Source organism: Molothrus aeneus, chromosome 5, assembly GCF_037042795.1.
Source record: "Molothrus aeneus isolate 106 chromosome 5, BPBGC_Maene_1.0, whole genome shotgun sequence".
NCBI classification, from domain to species: domain Eukaryota; kingdom Metazoa; phylum Chordata; class Aves; order Passeriformes; family Icteridae; genus Molothrus; species Molothrus aeneus.
Window position 1 is genome coordinate 23,142,551 of NC_089650.1, and position 18,522 is coordinate 23,161,072.

The 18,522-nt window shown below is 42.9% G+C and overlaps 1 protein-coding gene across 1 annotated transcript in view; it reads right to left on the bottom strand.

The window, feature by feature from the left end:
- Nucleotides 1-18,522, bottom strand: part of UTP20 (UTP20 small subunit processome component) — a 63,179-nt gene that overhangs the window by 5,135 nt on the left and 39,522 nt on the right. The window contains exons 33-55 of the mRNA XM_066549556.1: nt 18,310-18,453; nt 17,655-17,705; nt 17,408-17,560; nt 16,737-16,892; nt 16,221-16,361; nt 15,352-15,489; nt 13,993-14,132; nt 13,423-13,502; nt 12,390-12,679; nt 11,769-11,908; nt 11,153-11,309; nt 10,262-10,360; nt 9,495-9,662; nt 8,651-8,817; nt 7,592-7,733; nt 7,180-7,296; nt 6,294-6,464; nt 5,662-5,790; nt 5,071-5,181; nt 3,752-3,831; nt 2,945-3,014; nt 1,748-1,930; nt 796-927 (exon numbers count right to left, since the gene is read on the bottom strand). Coding sequence (XP_066405653.1) covers nt 796-927; nt 1,748-1,930; nt 2,945-3,014; nt 3,752-3,831; nt 5,071-5,181; nt 5,662-5,790; nt 6,294-6,464; nt 7,180-7,296; nt 7,592-7,733; nt 8,651-8,817; nt 9,495-9,662; nt 10,262-10,360; nt 11,153-11,309; nt 11,769-11,908; nt 12,390-12,679; nt 13,423-13,502; nt 13,993-14,132; nt 15,352-15,489; nt 16,221-16,361; nt 16,737-16,892; nt 17,408-17,560; nt 17,655-17,705; nt 18,310-18,453 — 3,159 coding nt within the window. The remainder of the gene's footprint in view (nt 1-795; nt 928-1,747; nt 1,931-2,944; nt 3,015-3,751; nt 3,832-5,070; nt 5,182-5,661; nt 5,791-6,293; nt 6,465-7,179; nt 7,297-7,591; nt 7,734-8,650; nt 8,818-9,494; nt 9,663-10,261; nt 10,361-11,152; nt 11,310-11,768; nt 11,909-12,389; nt 12,680-13,422; nt 13,503-13,992; nt 14,133-15,351; nt 15,490-16,220; nt 16,362-16,736; nt 16,893-17,407; nt 17,561-17,654; nt 17,706-18,309; nt 18,454-18,522) is intronic.

Here is an 18,522-nt window from a genome sequence, read left to right on the forward strand (position 1 = left end):
GTATCACCTGGGAAGCCCCAAGTTGTTATGACAACACTGTGTGTGCTGCCTGTGGGCCTCACTGTGCCTGCAACCACCAGCTGGCTTGATGTCAGTTGTCAGTAAATGTCACAGCACAGAGTGTGATTACAGCAAATTTCTCCTCACTGCAGGTATTTTATTTTCATCTCTTGCCAATTTACAGATTTGAGAGTCTCTTCTCTCTTGTGCAAGGGCAGCATGCTGAACATAAGTAACATTCATGGCCACTCCCCAGGCACAGTGACTGGGATCCCTTTGGGATTATCCCATGCCAAGCAGACTCTGAGGCAGCCTTGTTATTCTGAGTTAATCAAGTGCACTAAAAAGATTTTCCATACAACAAAATCATGGTCTTAAAGTACAGGAAGTACTTTGAAAGTTAAAGCTGTAGATAACCCTGGACAAAGCAGACAGTCACATGCATGCACTCCTGACATGCAATGCTTACACAAATCTCTGCAGCTAGCAGACACATTTCCCACACTGCAAGAAACAATATATCCGCTGGTTACACTGTATGGTTGCAGGCTCAGGCCAGGTGGCTTTGCAAAGTTTCTTTTCCCCTTGTGCTGTGACATATGACATCAAACTTGAGCTTACAGGCAAAAAAATAAGGTTCTAGGTCAGTGAGGTCCTCTTCAGAACAGATGTATGTGTTTTGTGCCTTTCCTCAGTCTTGAACAGTTAAGTTCAACCATTAAATCTCTCCTACACTTTTTCCCTTTTTTTAAATTCTCTTCACTTGAGCTTCATGCATGGAGAAAAGTTACTTACATTTTCAAATCTACTTGGGTTGATTTCTTTTTCAATCAAAGTGAGGACTGCTGCAAGGCGCCGTTCAAACATTACTCCATCCACTTCAACAAACAAACCGCATGCCTGGGCAGCCAACCTCCTGTGTGAGCTCTGACACGCAAGAAATAACAAAAAATTAACTCTTATAATCAAATCCTGCAGCTCCCAAGTGCAGGAGCTGGTAGCAAACCTTACTTTCTGCCTGTAGCAATAGCACCTTAAGAGAAGCTGGTTTTCAGAGAATACTGAAAAAGGAGATGCTGCCAGCAAGGTATAAAAGCACCTGGCAGCACAAGTTATCCCTGGGAATGCACCCTAAAACTGAATGCCAGAACTGCTGAAATCCCAACTGCAGAAATCTGGGAGTTACTTTTCAACTCTGCACAATGCAACAGGCAGCTTACAGTTACAAACCAAAACTGAACATCCTAGGATGGAAACCATGAAGTGTTTAAGAATGCTAACTCTACTAGTGTAGAAGGACAGAACCTGGGTTCAGCTAGAGGACAGCTTATCACCCAAGCATCCAGATCCAAACAGTAGATCTTGAAGACCATGTTTGCTGCCTTCCAGTTGCCAGCAACAGAATGAAGCATGTCTGAGATAAAGTCAGCACAAAATGCTGGGATCAGAAAAGCTTTAAGGAATTTGCTCAAAACTCTAACCTGAGCAAAGACTACACTGAGCCAAAAGTGGAACTTTTAGAGAGCTGCAAAATGCAGCTGGGAAGAGTCTGTAGGTTGACCTAAAGCATCAGCAGGTCCCTATATTTGTGCAGCTTTATGAAGCTGTACCATTTCTTGCTCTTTAAGTCAGGAACAACTAATCCACCAACCCACCAGCTCTGGTACTAGCAATCTCTTGCTTGCCTTAATCTTACTCAGCCCTCCAATAGAGTTCAGACCTGGTCAGTGAAAAGACCAAAGAGTACCTTTTTGCTGTGAAACCACTCAGTGACCAGTGAAAACATCAAATCTTGTTTTTCATTGCTGATCTTACGGAGAAGAGATTTACATGTCAAAGCTGCCATCTTTTTGCATTTGGCTGAGTCATCATTTATCATCATCATACAAAGAGAGAGAAAAAACAGCCCACAGTATTTGTGCAGGAGATCCTAGAAAGAAACAACCATTATCAACCACAAACACAAAAGGAGCTTCCAGGATTTAAAGAGAAAAAGAGGAGTATTTGCTGCACTATATTCAGGAGCAGTGTTAGCCCTGAGTAGGCTCCATGTCAAGGCAGCTGAACTGCTAAAATGGGATGACCCTGTTGTTGGAGCATACAGGGAGTGTACAGCAGCCCCAGCTCTGCTTTGACTCTGACTTGCTACCATATCCCTGGGTCAGCAAAGAGTGTGAAACCTTAAAGGGCATTTTCATGACCAACTCTCACTGAAACAGGCTTAAGTCCTCAGCATTGCAGCAACACCCAAATGTCCTTCTCTCAGAGACTGCAGTTCTTTGCCACCTTAAAGAGTTCCCAGGAACCAATCTGAAATATTAATTCATCAGGCAGTGCTGAAGCACAGCTTACTGTGCAGAATTTCTCTTCCTTCCAAATTCCTGCTTGATTGCACTTCTCCCAGTGTCCTGAATGCACAGTTAAGCTCCAGCTGCAGATTCAAGGCAGCTTAGGATTTTGCCTATATGATCTTGCATAGATGCAGTTAGTTTTTAGCTTTTATGTTGATCCACCCCACTGAGAAGCCCTTCCTCTCCAGTCAGGCCAACCGAACAGAACACACCAGTTCTGTCAACTATCTCTCATGAATATTGAAAAACCCTTACAGCAAGAAAACTCTCACTTTCTATTCCTACCCTGTTTCCTAAACTGGTTGTGTTTCTTCCTGCCATAAATCACAATTGAGTTTATCCAAACTCCAGCTGACACAGCTTTATTTTACTTGCAAACAGAACACATTAGGCAAAGAAGTACTGCAGACTTTCCAGTATGTCATTCCTCTTTTGGAGCAAAGCCAGGTTCTTTGGAGATAAGTGAATGTTCTGCTCATGATAAGAGATAATAGGAACTAGCAAATGCTTCCAAAATTAGCTGCTTGGAAAATGCTGTTACTGCAACCCACAGTAACTGCCTGATTCTTGGAACACCAGGGGGTGCTCGTTACCTGCGGGAACGTGTCGAGGAGGTATGCAATCATCTCCAGTGCAGATTCCCTCCCAGTTTCATACTCATACCTGCGAAGAAATAAAGGATTAACTGTTAGGAATGAGTTAATCCTCCTATGAAGTTGCCAACAATTCACAACAACCAATTCCAGAAACACGCACTGATAGAGATCTTTCTACAACAGCTACCAGACCTGGCCTGATACTGTGGACAAGTGATCTGTCTGTCAGAGAATGAGCACAGGGACACAAACAGCCCAGGAAGTGCTGACTCCAGCCCACTTGAGTCAGCACAGCCACACTGTGCTGGGGAACCTGGTAACTGCTGTCACCTTGAACAAGGGAGGGGTGAAGCTCAGGAGGAGGTTGGAGGCACAACACTCCTGTGGAATCGGTACAGTTGTTTTAACTGTGCCTGCAATTGCACTTGAGACGCTGCCATGGGACAGCAGTCCCTTAAAAATGCACCTTCCCTTATTCCTCCTGGATTTTCCATTTCACCTGTGTCCTAGGGCGACTTTATGATGATTCACAGCCAGTGCAGGTGGTAAACTATTAAGCAAACAACAGAAATTTTGCTTACAAACAGATAAAGAATGATATTAGCAGTGCAACAGGGATAAGAAAAAAGCATTTGCTTCATCCAACAGCCAGACTTGGGAAAAGTGTTTCACAAGTAGGAAAATGAAGACTTCATCCATGCCTTCTGCTCATAACAAAGAGCTTTTTGGCATACTAGAATAATATTTAAAAACAAAGTTCTGTTCTCACAGAACAGTGACTGCAAGTCAGAAATATAAACTCACTCCAGCTGTGCAAGCATGAAATCCAAATTGGGTTTCAGTTTGTCACCAAGAGGGTAATCCAGAATGTATTTCAAGTAAATCTGGAAAGAAAAAACAATACGGAGAGGAGTTAAAAGAAACACTCAGGTAAGCTTGTAAAAAGGTTATGAAGACAATTTAATGACAGAGCAGCAAGCTTATGAGAATCATCCCTTTCATCCTGTTCCTATTATACAAAGGGTCAACAACTGCTGCCAAACTCTGTGCCTGGAACAGGATCAGTTTTTAAACTACTGTGATTTGCACAGGCATCTGTGAAGAGATCCTGCATCCTTCAAAATCCATCCTGTAACTATGAAAGCTGTATTTCCTGATCCTACTGCACCTATATCCCAATGCTTGAGACAAAGTAACCAGTTCTGTCTTTCAGTTGGTTTTACATTGGAAAGAATAAGATAGTAGAGGAAAGCAATTATGGATTTGTGGAAAATTCACTTATCCTGAGGCTTAAAAAAGAACAAAGCTTAGTTACATAGGATTAAAAGCCTCCAGAGGAGAGACCATGTCACTGCTGCTAAGGAGCTCTCCTGTACTTGGCACTGGTGAGGTTGCACCTCAAGTACTGTGTTCAGTTTTGGGCTTCTCACAGCAAGAAAGACATTGAGATGCTGAGCAGCAATGAAGCTGGAGAAGGGTAAGGAGCACAAGTCTTATGAAGGGTGGCTGAGGGAGCTGGGGTTGTTTGGCCTGGAGAAGAGGAGGCTCAGGGGAGACCTCATCACTCTCTACACTTGCCTGAAAGGAGGCTGTAGCCAGGTGGGGGTTGGTCTCTTCTCCCATGTGAGAAGTGACAGGACAAGGGGAAATGGCCTCAAGTTTTGCCAGGGGAAGTATAGACTGGATATTAGGAAAAAGTTCTGCACTGCAAGGGTGGTCAAGCACCGGAACTGGCTGCCCTGGGAAGTGGTGGATTATTTAAAATAGGCTGGAGGTACTTAAAAGAAGTATAGATGTGCCACTCAGGGACATGGCTTAGTGGTGGATGGGGCAGTGCTGGGTTAAGGGTTAGACTCTATGACCTTAAACCTAAACAATTTTACAGTTCTATGAAGGCACACCACAGTCTCACTATAGGCAAGAAGTCTATGGTTCTGCTATGCACCAGTCTCAAGAACTGAAGCCAGACAGCAAGGGGAATAAAGATCAGCAAAGAAGGGGAAATGGAATTCAGGGTTCAGCAGAGCCAAGGCACATGTCTGTGAGAGGCAGTATGGTCACACTAAACCCTCTGGGCTGTTAGACAGCTGTAAAAAAAGTGAGAGACTCCTCACTCCACCAACCTGCCTGCACTGGACTCGCACTGGCTCACTCTGACCTGTGATAGCCAGCTGGGCAACCTTCTGCAGCACATCATCAATTTCAGGGACAATCAGCTTCCTGGATAAAATAGCCTGAAAATGTGAAAGCACAGCTGGAGTTACATCATTCTGCTTATACAGTGTCTACAACCCAGACAGCACTGGTCTCAGGTGGTACATTAACACTGACTTTTTCACACACAGAAAGTGCAACTCAAAGGAAAAAAAAAGAAAACCAAAAGATGGCTTACACATCCATATCTGTTTCTTTTGGGCAACACAGAATATATGGTCTAATGATCAGAGATGTTGATTCTTTAGTAAAAACATACTCAGATCCAAATACATCCTCATATGCACTGTGTATAAAACAACCTCCCCAACACTTTTAAACAGGGACTACAAGTCAAACAGTAAAATTTTGTTGACTTTTCCTCTCTTATAACAGAGAGCTTCAACAGCATCTGCAACCTGTTCCTGATGTGAGAATGTACAGCCTTTCTTTCACCAGGAAGCAGAATCACTGCTGTTCCAGTGGCTCACAGAACACTCACAACTGCTGCACAGAAATACCTTGAGAAGGCCAAAGGCAGTGGCTTGGCGTGATGAGTCGTAAATGTCTTCTTCAGCAAAGCCAAGCAACACCTGGAGCTGTTTGCTTGTTATCTGACTCTTTGCATTCTTCACAAGTATTGTTACACACTACAAAATCAAATTGCACATTGTCAGTACACATGCAATGCCATAAAATAAAGGTGCACGCCAAAGTTTGACTTGATTTATACAAATTCAGCCTGAAAAGACAAACTGCTGCTCCAGAACATGTGGCCAACACTATTCTCATCACATTTTGCTTTCAGATGGCAATTGTGAGACAAAAGTAAACAAGTGAATTGTACCCTCCCCACATCTCAATTCAGCTACCAGGATTTACTCAGGTGGAACAAGATACTACTACAATGAAGAAAAAAGGCAAATATGTTTCTATAAAGACATTTCTTCAGATAGAAGCTGTCCATTTTTAGGGAGCAACTATCTTTAAGTTTGTATTTGGGAAAGAATCAGCAAGGCCACATATTCCTCACTAGCTTTGATCTCCAGACTACCTCTCCAGGGACAGTTGCAGGAGGGATCTGTAGCTAGAAGAGTCTCATTCTAGAAAGTTAATCCTAAAGCAGAAATGAGCAGAGCTGGGTCTGACTTACTTTGAAACAGCTCACAACCAGGTGGAAATTCTGGCCTTTGGCTATTCCTGTCTTGGCAAACTCTTTCAGCAAGAGGAAAAGCTGCTTGATCAGTGACTCCATATTCGTACTGACAGAAGGCAAAGGGAACTTTAAAATCCATACCAAGGACTGCAGAGCACCAGTTATGACCTGGGAGAAAGAGCCAAAGGACAGCATGTGGGTACAATGACACTGAGAGAACTCTTCTCACTGTTTGACCGACATGGTCAGGCTATCTAAAACTGTGGTAAAAGGCAGTTAGCTAACAAACCCAACCTATTTCAAATCATTCATGGGTAACACAAGTGTTTCTTAGTTCTGAAAGCACTATCTGCGACTTCAATATTCTATAACTTTGATTTTATCAGGTGAAGATATGAAGCAGAGCTGCCTTCAAGACATGGAAAGCCCCACTCCAAGTATCTGACAGGGTATGAGGTATGCCTTCCACTCTTGGGCTCTAGGCTCACTCAAACCAAAAACTGTCCCAAAAAGTGGCTGCCTACAGTGCTAGGAATAAAGACTTTGGAGTTGGATCAGAAGAAATCACAGTTGTGAGAACACTGCTCCCAGCAGCCACAGGATCTCATGAACATCCTCATAAATAGTCTGTAAATTCCTCTTATAACCATTCTCTAGGAGAACTTGCCCCCTGCAACACAGAGCAGAGCATTCAGTCCTCCATCAGCCACAAGACTCCCTTGGGATTACATGTCCTCAAACAATTTAATCTGCACACCTATTAAAGCAGGTTTGAAAAACTGGTGGCTTTCTCTCCTCCTGCAAGTTAACTTTAAGATGACATTTGTGGGCAGGACTCTTAGTACAGCAGACAGAACACACAGACTTCAGCTCAGAATTGTACCTTGACATCCATAGATTTCAGGCAGTCTATAAGCAGCTGAACAAAAGGGTCTAGCATTTCCAAAGCATGCTCCTCAGAAGAATTTACTTTGGATCTCTTCAGGCTCATGTGCAGTAGCTGTCGTAGAAAAATCAGGACATTTATCTCAAAGTCAGCCAGAATGCAAAAGAGTCAAGTAAGGTCCCACAACTGTTTCAGGTTATAGTAGAATTTATGCCATATCCCACACAAATATTTCAATAGGCTGGGTACTTTAAAAAAAAAAAGTATCTAAAAGCACTGGAGTTACAATATACAAAGCGAAGTTAAGGCTAATGGCTGTGCTATTAAAACAATATATCCAGAATACTTTCCTTTGCATACTCTTTAACAAAATTTTGAATGCAAAGTTTTTTATCTGAGGAGATCTTACCCGAAGTCCTGAATCAACCAGGATATATGTGTTAGTCCTGCTGCTGACACGAGCTTTCTGCCCTCCTCTTGTGGGAGTGGGCTGGAGCAGCAGGCAGCTCTCTGGTTGCAGTCGAGGGTCTGGAGGAGGGGCAGCTTTTTTCCTGAAAAGCAGCGTATGCATGGCAAAAGAAAATATTCAGATATGAACCCTCTCCATAACAATCCTGCTGTTGGGAGTAAAAGGAGCTGAACTGTGCTGAGCTGCTTCCCACACAGCAAGCAAAAGCAGGTCACAGATGGACCACAATGAAATAAAACCAGTTTGAAAGCAGCATGAGGGCCGCTTTCAAACTGGTTTTAGACAGGACTCAGACTTGAGAACAATGCCACTATTCCAGAGATAACAAACACACAATCATTTGTATAACATCCTTACTTTTTTCTTAGTGGACAGATCAACTTTGGAAGTTCCTTCAAGCAAATACACGTCCTGCCACTACCCACTGCTCTTCTTTACTAATCATTACATCAGTTACTGATGGCTTACAAACAGTGCTCCAAGAAGTCTGCAAACAGCAGACTTCTAGAGGAAGCCAGCCTATGTAACATCAAATGCAGGACACCCAAACCCAGCTCTGAGCAGTGACACCACCAGAGGGAGAGAAAATCTGATGGTTCTCCTCATCTTCTGCCCCAGCAGCAAAGCAATAAAGTGAAAGACCATGCTTTTCCTTGTTCCTGGCCCCATGGAAATGTTTGCAGCCTGCTTCTAAACACTGTTCATTGTTCCTCCATCCTAACATCCTAATGCATGTTATCAACTCATCAGACAGTGAAAAAGCCCTGCTGAAGGTCCAGAGACCTTGCAAGAGAAGACTCCCATGAGTTCCACAAATGCTAACTCCCATTACTAAGCTTTCTTTTTGCCCTGTAACTGCCCAAATGATTCAGTTACATTGAAAACAAAAGGGGAATGAAAGCAATTAAACTCTCATGCATTTGATCAGCTGGATTTGAGAACTGCCATTTCTGCAAGCAAACCAATACCAGACCAGCTGAACAACACCCTGGAACTCACTTGGCCTTCTCAGTGAGCAGAGGTAAATTTTCACTGATGAGACCATGACTGAGGAGGAGGAGGGATTCTGCATTCATGTCTGAGTTGAAGATGAGCCCTGCCATGATGTGACGCAGCGCCTCATGCACTTTCCGAACTATCTTCAAGCTTGTAGTGCTCTCCAGAGTCTGCAAAGGTAAAAACATGAGAATTTAAGAGGACAGCCTGATGGCAATTATCTGTTATCTGTAATCAGAAATCATGGGAAAAACTAGACCAATTTCTCTCTCATCATGTTGTCACAGTCTCCAGCTCTTTAGGTGAATAGCATCCCATTGCCTCAGCTCTGCACCAACATCCCTCCCTTCCTCTTGTCAGCCTCCAGCCAGTTCAGCTACAGCCACCAGGACACAAGAGCTAATGAGCAAACCAGGGTTCCATTCCTGTGTGAGCTTGCACTCTGCTAAAAAATCTGCATCTTTGAAAAGGCAATTATTGCACATGGATAGTCCCTGTATACATTTTGTTGACATTTCCTCCATGCGCAAGAGACTAAACCACAGAGCAGCCTTGCTCCTTGCAGGACTTCTAAGCTCCAGAGGAAAGAAGAGTAGGCAGAGGGAGAGTGCATGGAGAACTCAAAGTGGGATGTATCCACTTGAGCAGCAGTTAAAAGCTTCCCAGAATGCCACTCCCTACCCTGGACATCAGCAGTAAAGTCTCACTGCTTTCCCAAAGGAAAATGGGAAGCCAAAGCAAGATTCCATAGGTGATTTCAAAGTAGCCACCCAGAGGCTCTAGAATCACCTTACAGAATTGAGAGTGCTCACAGTTTGTAAGAGAGACTCTGGCTGACTTTTCTTACCTCCTTCAGTGGCAGAATAAGTTTTGTCACCTGGCCCCTTCCTATGAACTTCCCAAGAATTTCATAGGAATCGTAGCTCTTGTTTTTGCGTGCTTCCATGATCTTGGAGACAATACCCTTCACTTCTTTCTCTTCAGCTACATTCCCAAACAACTCTTGGTTGAAAATCTTTGGAAAACAGGCAAGAGAAATGAATGATTGAAGAAAAGCAGGTTTCTCCAGTAGCAACAGAACAACACTATTCTCCCCCACTCACAGAAAAAACAATTCTCCAGGTTTCCTACAAATCATGTCTATCCTTCCTTTGTCAACACAGAACATCCTTGTTTAAGTACACCAGATGAGAACACTGTTCTCACACCCCTCAGTGGTGTTGTGACACAAGGAATGGGACTGCAGTCAGATCAATACATCCCACTATACCCCATCTGTGTGGCCAGCTGAGTTCCTGGGCTCTGTGGACTGCACTGAGTAGATGTCTGCTGACTCGTTCAGCCATTTAGAGTACAGGAAAACACAGGTAGGTGTCTTAATCTTGAATCCATCCCCTCTCAGGATGTAGGGCTCAGGATACAGCCCCAGAGACACTTGACTTCTCTTGATTCCCATCTACAACAGGGCCTACTGGTGCCTCCTTCCTTGGCAGTACACACACAACAGCCTGGTTTGCCATCAAGTCAGAGACAATCCAGACAAAACCATCCCCTCCTAGAATATGTCCCAAGCACTTCATGATGCTTTTTCTTTTAGCCTTGAACAGCTTTTACCTCAATCAGGATATCTAAGCAGGGGTCCAAATCACCAGCACTGAGCTTGGTAGTAAGGCCCTTCAGTAACAGGTTCACAGTGAAAGTCAGCACATGGAGCTACAGAAAAAGAGAACAGATCATTCCAAACCTCTGCATTGACCTCTTTAATCATACTGCATGGGGACACTCCCATACCAGAGACATCACAAGACACATACTGCACTTGAGCTTTCATTACAGGAAAAAAAAGACACTGAGAGGATGAGAATCTATGTAGTAGCAAGAGAAAAAGGATCCCTATCCCACCCCATACTGGCAAGAGGGCTGGAATCTCTTCTCTCTCCAAGGCTCTTACTGATATACTTAGGCCGCTCTAATTGGTTCTTTCACTGTTACAGCAGCTAGAAGCTCATGCTACTCCACTGTGGTAATTCACATGAAAAATGATTCTTAACCCAAACCATGGAAAGAGGAAAGATGAATTAATAGTCAGAGCCTTGGCTCTGGATCTAGGAAGCAATTCTTCAACTAGCATCACCACACACTGTCTGTGCAGTCTCCGTGGCAACTCCCCCCCCCCGCCCCGATACTGCTTAGCCCTCATGACCTTATGGAAAGATTTCCTCTATCTGTCTGGAACCAGAAATTCATCCTTCCCCTTCATACCTTAAGTCTTCACTAGGAAAATGGCTTAGACTCTCAGTTCTTTGAGGGTACAGACCCTTATTTGACACTTGGCAAGGCATAACAAAGACTGATGTAGGCATTAGCAACAATATTTACTTGTATTATACCAAGCTATTCTACCAGTGCATAACAATTCCAATAGCAACTTCCCTTTGGATTCTCCTCCCAATATACTAGAAAAAAAGCCTACAGAGAGCAGAAGAGGAAGAATTTCAGCATTACCTGGTAGCCATGGATGAGTGCAGACCGCATCTCCCTTAGGATATACAGAAGGTAGTGCACTCCCAACACTTCCATGATTTTAATGAGGGTGTTGCGGGCAATGTCCCGTATTTCCTGAAATCTGTTTCTCAGGAATGTGCAGACTTTCAGTAAGATGCTGGAAACACAGACAAACAGCTTTGGTCACCTCCAAGCAAAGCAGAACTAATTACCCTGCCAAGGAAGCTGCTTTTCAGCACTGTTTCACAACCACAGCTGTACTCACAGCCAGCCTCACAGAGAGGTTTTATAGGCATACACACACGTACTGTCCTTCAGGGCAGGTTCTACTGATTATCCTTTCTTTCTGTACATTATTCTTTCCCCAGCACAACCAGCCCTGCCTCTGCACCTTGATTCACAGCTCTGCTCTTGGGTCAGGATTTACAGCAGTTAAATGCTGAGGTGCAGAGGTGCATGTCACTAGGAACAGGAATTTCCAAAAGAAGTATTTAAGGTCTGTTAGGATGTCCCTCTTTAGCCATGTACGTAACCACAGCTCAAGAAAGGTGCCTGCACTCCTTCCCTGAACAATGAACAGCCCCACTGGGATGTAAGGAGCCCCACTGGGATTTACCTTGGTAGGTTGGCTTCCATCACTTCCTGGGGAAGACACTGCATCATTCTGACCATTGCAAAAGCTAATGGAACACGAACTACCTCATCATCATTCACAACATTGGATTTCACAAGCTTGTGCTCCTCATCTCTTTTAACCTTTTTAAGAGAGCAAGACATAATGCACTTTTAATATACAGTAACAAACTCTGCTTTTTCTCAACAAACCCTATAAGAGGCCAGTATGACAGGCTGCTACCCTCTGATGACTGCAGGAAAAACCCAGACAGCTAAAGGACAGGTGAGATAAATCCCTGTGTTTTCAATACAGAAACTAGGCTGGTGCAAGCAAGTGGCTGAGAACTCTTCAACAGGCTGGACAAAATGAATCATTTCACTTGTGTAGTTTGAGACAGTTCTCAGCAGGGAAGTTAGGACACCATATTCACATGACCAGAGGGTCTGTCAGTAAACTCCAGACTCAGCAAAGGGCATGAAGCCTTTTTTGTGCTTTCAGATGGTCTCTCTCCAGTTGTGTCTTTTTTTTTTTTAATGTGTTGCTTTTTCACTGGCTCTGAAGTTGTATCCCAATCCTTAAAGTAGCAGCCTACAAAAGACCTTTTAAACATTAACTCCTCACCTTTGCAACAATACACCTGTGCAATTTAGGCAAGATGTTCACTGTAACTGTTTCCTGAATGTGTTTGATCAGACACTGAAGCTCTTCTTTATTTCGGGGTAAGAACGAAACAGGTTTGGGCACTTGTTCAGCATTTTCAGATGTCTCAGCTGCTTGCTCAGGTTCTACTGGCTTCTCAGAGAGATTCTTCCCATTCTTTTCTTCAACCTCCTCCTCTTCCACTTCACTCTGCTCCAGCTCCATGGCTTCTTCAGCCTCCACCACTGGCTCGAGGTCCATGGCAGCAGCTTCTACCAGGTAATTGCCAAAAGTACAGGTAAATACAAAAGAAAATAAAACTTGAGCCCTTAATTGAGACTCCTGTGACAGTTTGGCTCTACATAAAGCTCCTAGCTACCACCAGTGACAGCAAACCACCAATAAGCACCAGGCTTCTTCTGCGTGGAAAAGAAGCTTTGGCTTGCTGGTTTCTGATAAGCACCCCTCAGGGCCAGGTTTAAAGCAAAGATTACATTACTCTGTGTCTGAACCCCTCAGCTGAGCAAAGGTCAATGTGGTTCAACTGTAGAGAGCTGCTATTCACTTAAAACTGAGGATTTCACAAGGCAAGAGGTACTGACAAGCACAGCTGTGAGACATCTTCCTCCTTCACCCACAGGTCCCAACACAGGTAACCACAATAGTGAAGAAGCTGAAGATACAACTTTGTCCCATGCAATGGCAAGGGAAGCAAGGTGAGGACATCTTGGCTGCAGATAACCATGAGAACCACACAGGTTCTGGGCTGTTTTGGCTTACAGAAGCCTGGGATGGAGTGGTAATGTTGACATGATTCCCTACACCTCTCCTGACTTTGTCAACACACAGGAGGAAAATCTGCACTGCTCTTGAGGAGACAAGTCAACACTAGCTTCCAGGATGCCCATTTTAAAAAGACACGAGTAACTGATGTCAAGAGTAAACCACAAAACTTTGATCAGCTGCATTTGAGTAGTCTGAGGAGTGTTTTAACAAGCAGACACAAAAGGCTCACCTTGGTTGTCAATGGTCACAAGCTGCTTTTCAAGTGTTTTATGGTCAAAGTGAAAGGCTTCCAGCACTGTCTCTAACAAGCTGCAGAAGGAAAACATGAAGAAAGATCAGCCCTCTGCACAAAAAGAAGAGGATGCATATACAACAGAAAAATCTTACAAGTGCTTTTTGGAAAACATCAGATTTAGTGACATTTCACCATAACGACGTTTATCCTGAAAAACTCCAGAAAATAAAAACTGGTTCCTTCTCAGCTACACATATTCTGTGACCCAGGTCAATGTGAAACCTCACAGAGAGTGGTACTGGAGCAATGGAGGTGTCCCAGGAGCAGGGACAGCCTGACAGAACTGCTGCCATGCACTCAGTGAGACATGGTGTAACTAAGTAACAACCTGTTAAAACTTCATAGCGCCAGGCAGCAAGCCATGCCTACCTTCACTTGCCTAAGTCCACCTCAAAGACAGCAATCTCTCACCTCAGAGAAGAGGCAGAAGTCCATGAGATTCTCCTAAAACCACTGAATTGTGCCTAAGCAGTCACCCAGAGCAGCACTGCTTGTGGTACCCACCTGACTCCCAGCTTCGTACCGATCTGTCCTGTTTGCAAGACATGGATGAAATGCTTTAAGTGGTACAAATAGGCTGACCACGAAAGATGTCGGCAGACAGCTCCAACAACTTCAACTGAGGCTGTTACCATGTTTTCATGCTGCTCAAAAGAGAGAAATTCAGCTGCTGTTAGCATTCACAATGATTGTGCACCTAAAGCACCTGAAGCAACAAGAGACAGAAGTAATGTTTGTCTAGTGGGCATGCTTGGGATTCAGTATTTTTAGATCTCCTCCTCAAGCATCAAGTTAGGGAAAAAAAATAAAAAATCACAGTCCATCAAGCAGATCTCCAGACCCACTTCCTCCAAATTATTCTGCACATTTAACTTTTCCTCACATACTTAAACCTATGGGCTCACTTGTGCTAAGAACTAAGAACAAGAACCAGTGTCAAGGCATCCAATCACAAACACATGGCACATTGCTGGTCAACTATAAACCCATTTCAGATGTGAAATAAAATGTGTCTATTTCTTCACCAAAGTTTCAATCAACACATTTTACTGTCCTCTGGTCAAAGAGTCACTCTACTGAGGGGCACAGACTGCACTGCTGCAGGGGCTGGGTCCTGTGCCTGAGCTCTAATTGTTTCAGCTTCAGAATAATATTTCTGACAGTAAGCAAATTAGACATTTACTTTGCTTGATGGAAGCAGTTCTGCTGTTCTCCTGGTAGTGTGCAGGGAACTACAGAAGTGTGAAACCTGGCTTTTAAGAGCCACAGGTGGAAAGTCTGTCCACACTGACATTACAAGTAATTTCACTGAAAGTGAAAGTGACTAAAAAACCATCAGCCTTCAAATTTTAATTACAAAGCTGTTATTGATTTCAGATGTTTTCAGCCAATTCCTGCAGTTTCCCTCTAAATCCAGAGAAAACTGTATTTATTCCCACCTCTGTTACTAGATGCAGACTAAATTCCCACAGTCTACTGTCAAAGAATATTGCAACTAAACAGGAAGGCAGAAGTTTGGAGGCAGAGGGAAGAAAATAAGAAGCTGATTACAAAAAATAAAGAAAAATAAAACCTGAAGTAAAAACTAAAACAAAACAAAAAACCCTAACCCAAACAGTTAAGAGATCAACCTTTGAAAAGCAGGACAAGTTTAGCAGATACAGGACTGGGCCCAGACTGCTTCTGCACTTTCCAAACCCTCTTTCTGTCACCAATACCAGCACAGCACTTTTATCTACAATGGAGACATTCATTTCACAAACATATCAGCTGTCTAAGGGGGTTAGGTTTTTAAGGGAAATGGTATATATATAAAGAAGGGGGAAAATATTCAAGTAGATGCATTCAATTGAAAGAGCCTACCTTAAGCATTTTTTCACTGAAAATTGCAGTTGTAGCATAAGGCATGATGTAATTCTGCAGGGATTTAGAAGACAGCACAAGCTTTTCTTCAGTGAGCTGCTTTGCCAGTTTCCTCAGAGCTCGTGCTCTCCTGTGGATCTGAGACATGTCACATGGGAGAGAGTGAATGAGGTGGTGCTTGAGTCACAGCTAGCACGAGAGAGTACCTACATCTCCTAGTTCTGAAAATGTCTCAGTTTTAGGTAATGGCATAAACATATTAGTCATTTCTAAGGCATGCCTTTTTCCTTAAATCTCTGGGCTTTTCACTTTTTCATCTACCTCAATAGATATTCCAAGTCAATGGCATTGTGGATTCACAATCATAAGACTGTGCCATCTTGAGGTGTTAGACAAGGGAGGCAACTGCAAACAGCAGCTGCTGCAATGAAATGCAAAGACCAGAGAAAATTACAAGTTAAGAACTTACAACTTCGCATATAACTACAGATACAGCAAAGACTCTCTCAGATTGCACCTCTGAAAGCAGAAGAAATGTATTTTCATATTGCAAGAAAAACCAGGCTTTGTGTAACATTTATATCGCTAAGGTTTGTGAATGGGAAGGGGCTGCAGAGACTCCAGACTGAGAGCAGCAGGGAGCATCCAGAAAGAGACCCATTCCATACCATAAACCAAATACATTTCTAGATAGAAATGTGACTTTGATTCTCAATCACTCTTTATCATTTCTACATCCCTCTTTTTTGAACACAGGTCCAATTTCTCTGCAGACAACACACAGATGCTTTTCAAAACATCCCCTCACAGTAAGACGCTTTTGCTTGGCAGGGGAAGAGAGGCACTAAGAAATGCCTGCTGTCTTTTACCTGCATGTGTTTCATGTTCTCAAAGAAGTCCATGTCAGGATCATGGCGGTTGGTCAGCTGGACCAAATCCTGGAATTCGGGATTTGTTGGGAATGTCTGAATGAGGCAGGAAAGCAGTGATGTGTAGTCCTGCTGGATGCTCTAAAAATAGCAAGCAGTGAATGGTAAGTATCCCTTGGAGAGGCTGCTACACACTCCTGAGAACAGCAGTGCTGTCATTAACAAGTGTTTCAGTCAAACGTCCTAATTCTTGGTAACAACAAATGCACCCATTATGGCCTGCATATAAATTAAAGCCTCCCTTCCAAAAAACGAGTTTCAACTAAGAAAAGCTGAACAACAGCAGAGAAACACAGTTAATTTCTATAATCTTTTAGAATTTTATAAGGTTTCAAATTAAGGGTAAGTTTACAGTGGGTACCCGCACTTCTTATCCCAGTAGAGGACTTTGAGAACTCACCCAAAAACATCTCATGAAGACAGCTGGAAATGTGTGATCAGATACCACTGCCTTACCTCAGTCTTACTCTTCAGACCCCTTCTCACAGACTCCAGGAGAGTGTGCTGGATTAGCTCCTTGTACTCATCTTCTGTGTGGCTGATCTCTGCCAGTCGGTGGATGAGACTGGTCAAGCAAAGGCTTGCGTTGTCACTGAGAGCCATATCCCCAAGCTGAGTGGATGAAGAAATGGCACCACATGAGTCTGGCTGTGACACCTTTCTCTACCCAAAAGCTGGGACAGAACCACTGGACACAACATAGCGAGTCCTGTAGAGACTCAGAAATTCTTGAGAGCTTTCCTATAGAAGTTCTAGTCCCAAATTAATGCCCAAACTACCCATCAGGAAAAAACCTTTTAGATTTACCAGCAGACCCACACAACCAGAACATGCTGCAACAAACAGAAAATCAGCCGTTCAAGCCTGTAATGTGCCTTTTATCCAGTACAAATGACCAAACATTTGCGGGGCTCACTAACAGAAAGTTGTGCTGCACTGTATTTGCCTTTTGGGACACACAGATGAAAAGGTAAACAGACAAAACTTCAAAAACATGTTTGTAAGAATACCTAAAGATACTTTCTGAATGTTATGTGGTGCCAAAAAACAGCAATGGAAGTAAGTTGAAAGTTAGATTCATCAGGGACACATGGTGCATATAGCAAGGGAAGGAACATTCAGCCAACCTGGATGGTGTAGAAGCAGTTGTGCATAACAGGGATGAGGAAGTCAATATCCACTGTCTGCATTTCCTTGATGTGGGCTGTGATTGACTGAAATGCTGACAGACGCACATCGAAGTCGATATCATCCAGATGTCGCTGATCAAAGGCATTCAGCTAAGACAGAGCAACAAGTCATTAATGAAAAATGATAGAAATGTGATCATATCATTGGGGGGAAAAAGGGAGCAGAGAGAGAAACTGTGCATACCTTAACAACATCAGTAATATACTTCAACTTAGCATCCAAGTCAGATAATGTCTAAAAAACATAAAAATTCAGTTAACTTTTATAGTTGTTAAAAATTTGGATAACTCAAGACTTTACCACTTGAGACAAAAAATAAATAAAGCAGCAGCATTAGCCTTTCTCCTGTTAGAACCTGTAAGAGACTTTCTCATGTAAGTTGGAGGATATGTGTTTTAAGTCCTAAGTTTCCAAATATCTACACTGTACGTTTCGTGTTCTACTGCTAAGAATTTATGTAAGTCACTTCAAAGTAATACAGAACATCCTACTATAAACTGTGAGAGAAGAATACAAATAAAAATTGTCTTCAGGATACTGAAATGCATTCTTATTTCATCAACATGCAGGATTTGTTGCAGTTTAAGTGCTTTGCTAGGCTTCTCTTACACTAAAGACCCCTGGCTCACATCAACCAGGCTGCAAGCCAAAACTTTTAAAAATCTTTGTGCAGCTCATTAATTTCTATCACATAGAATTCTGTTATTTTCACTTCACACAAGAAGTAGAGTAGAAAGGTTTTTAAAGTCATGCACAAAAATAAATACTCCTATTATTTTGTTCTTGATCTCTTAGAACAAATTTTAAAAAGGCATAGAAAGATGTAGAAATGCAATACCTGAAATACCAAGCACAACTTATTTCGAGACAGTTTGTTCTGGATGACAGAAAAAAGCTTTGCCAGTGGTTTGAGAAAGCTTGTAGGGTTTGAGCAATGCCTCAGCAAGTTCTGCACCGTCTCCAGAATGTCAATTTGTGTACCCTGAAAGAGACACATGACTCTCAATAAGTACTGAGACCTCACAAGATTATTTCATTTCCTTGGGACATA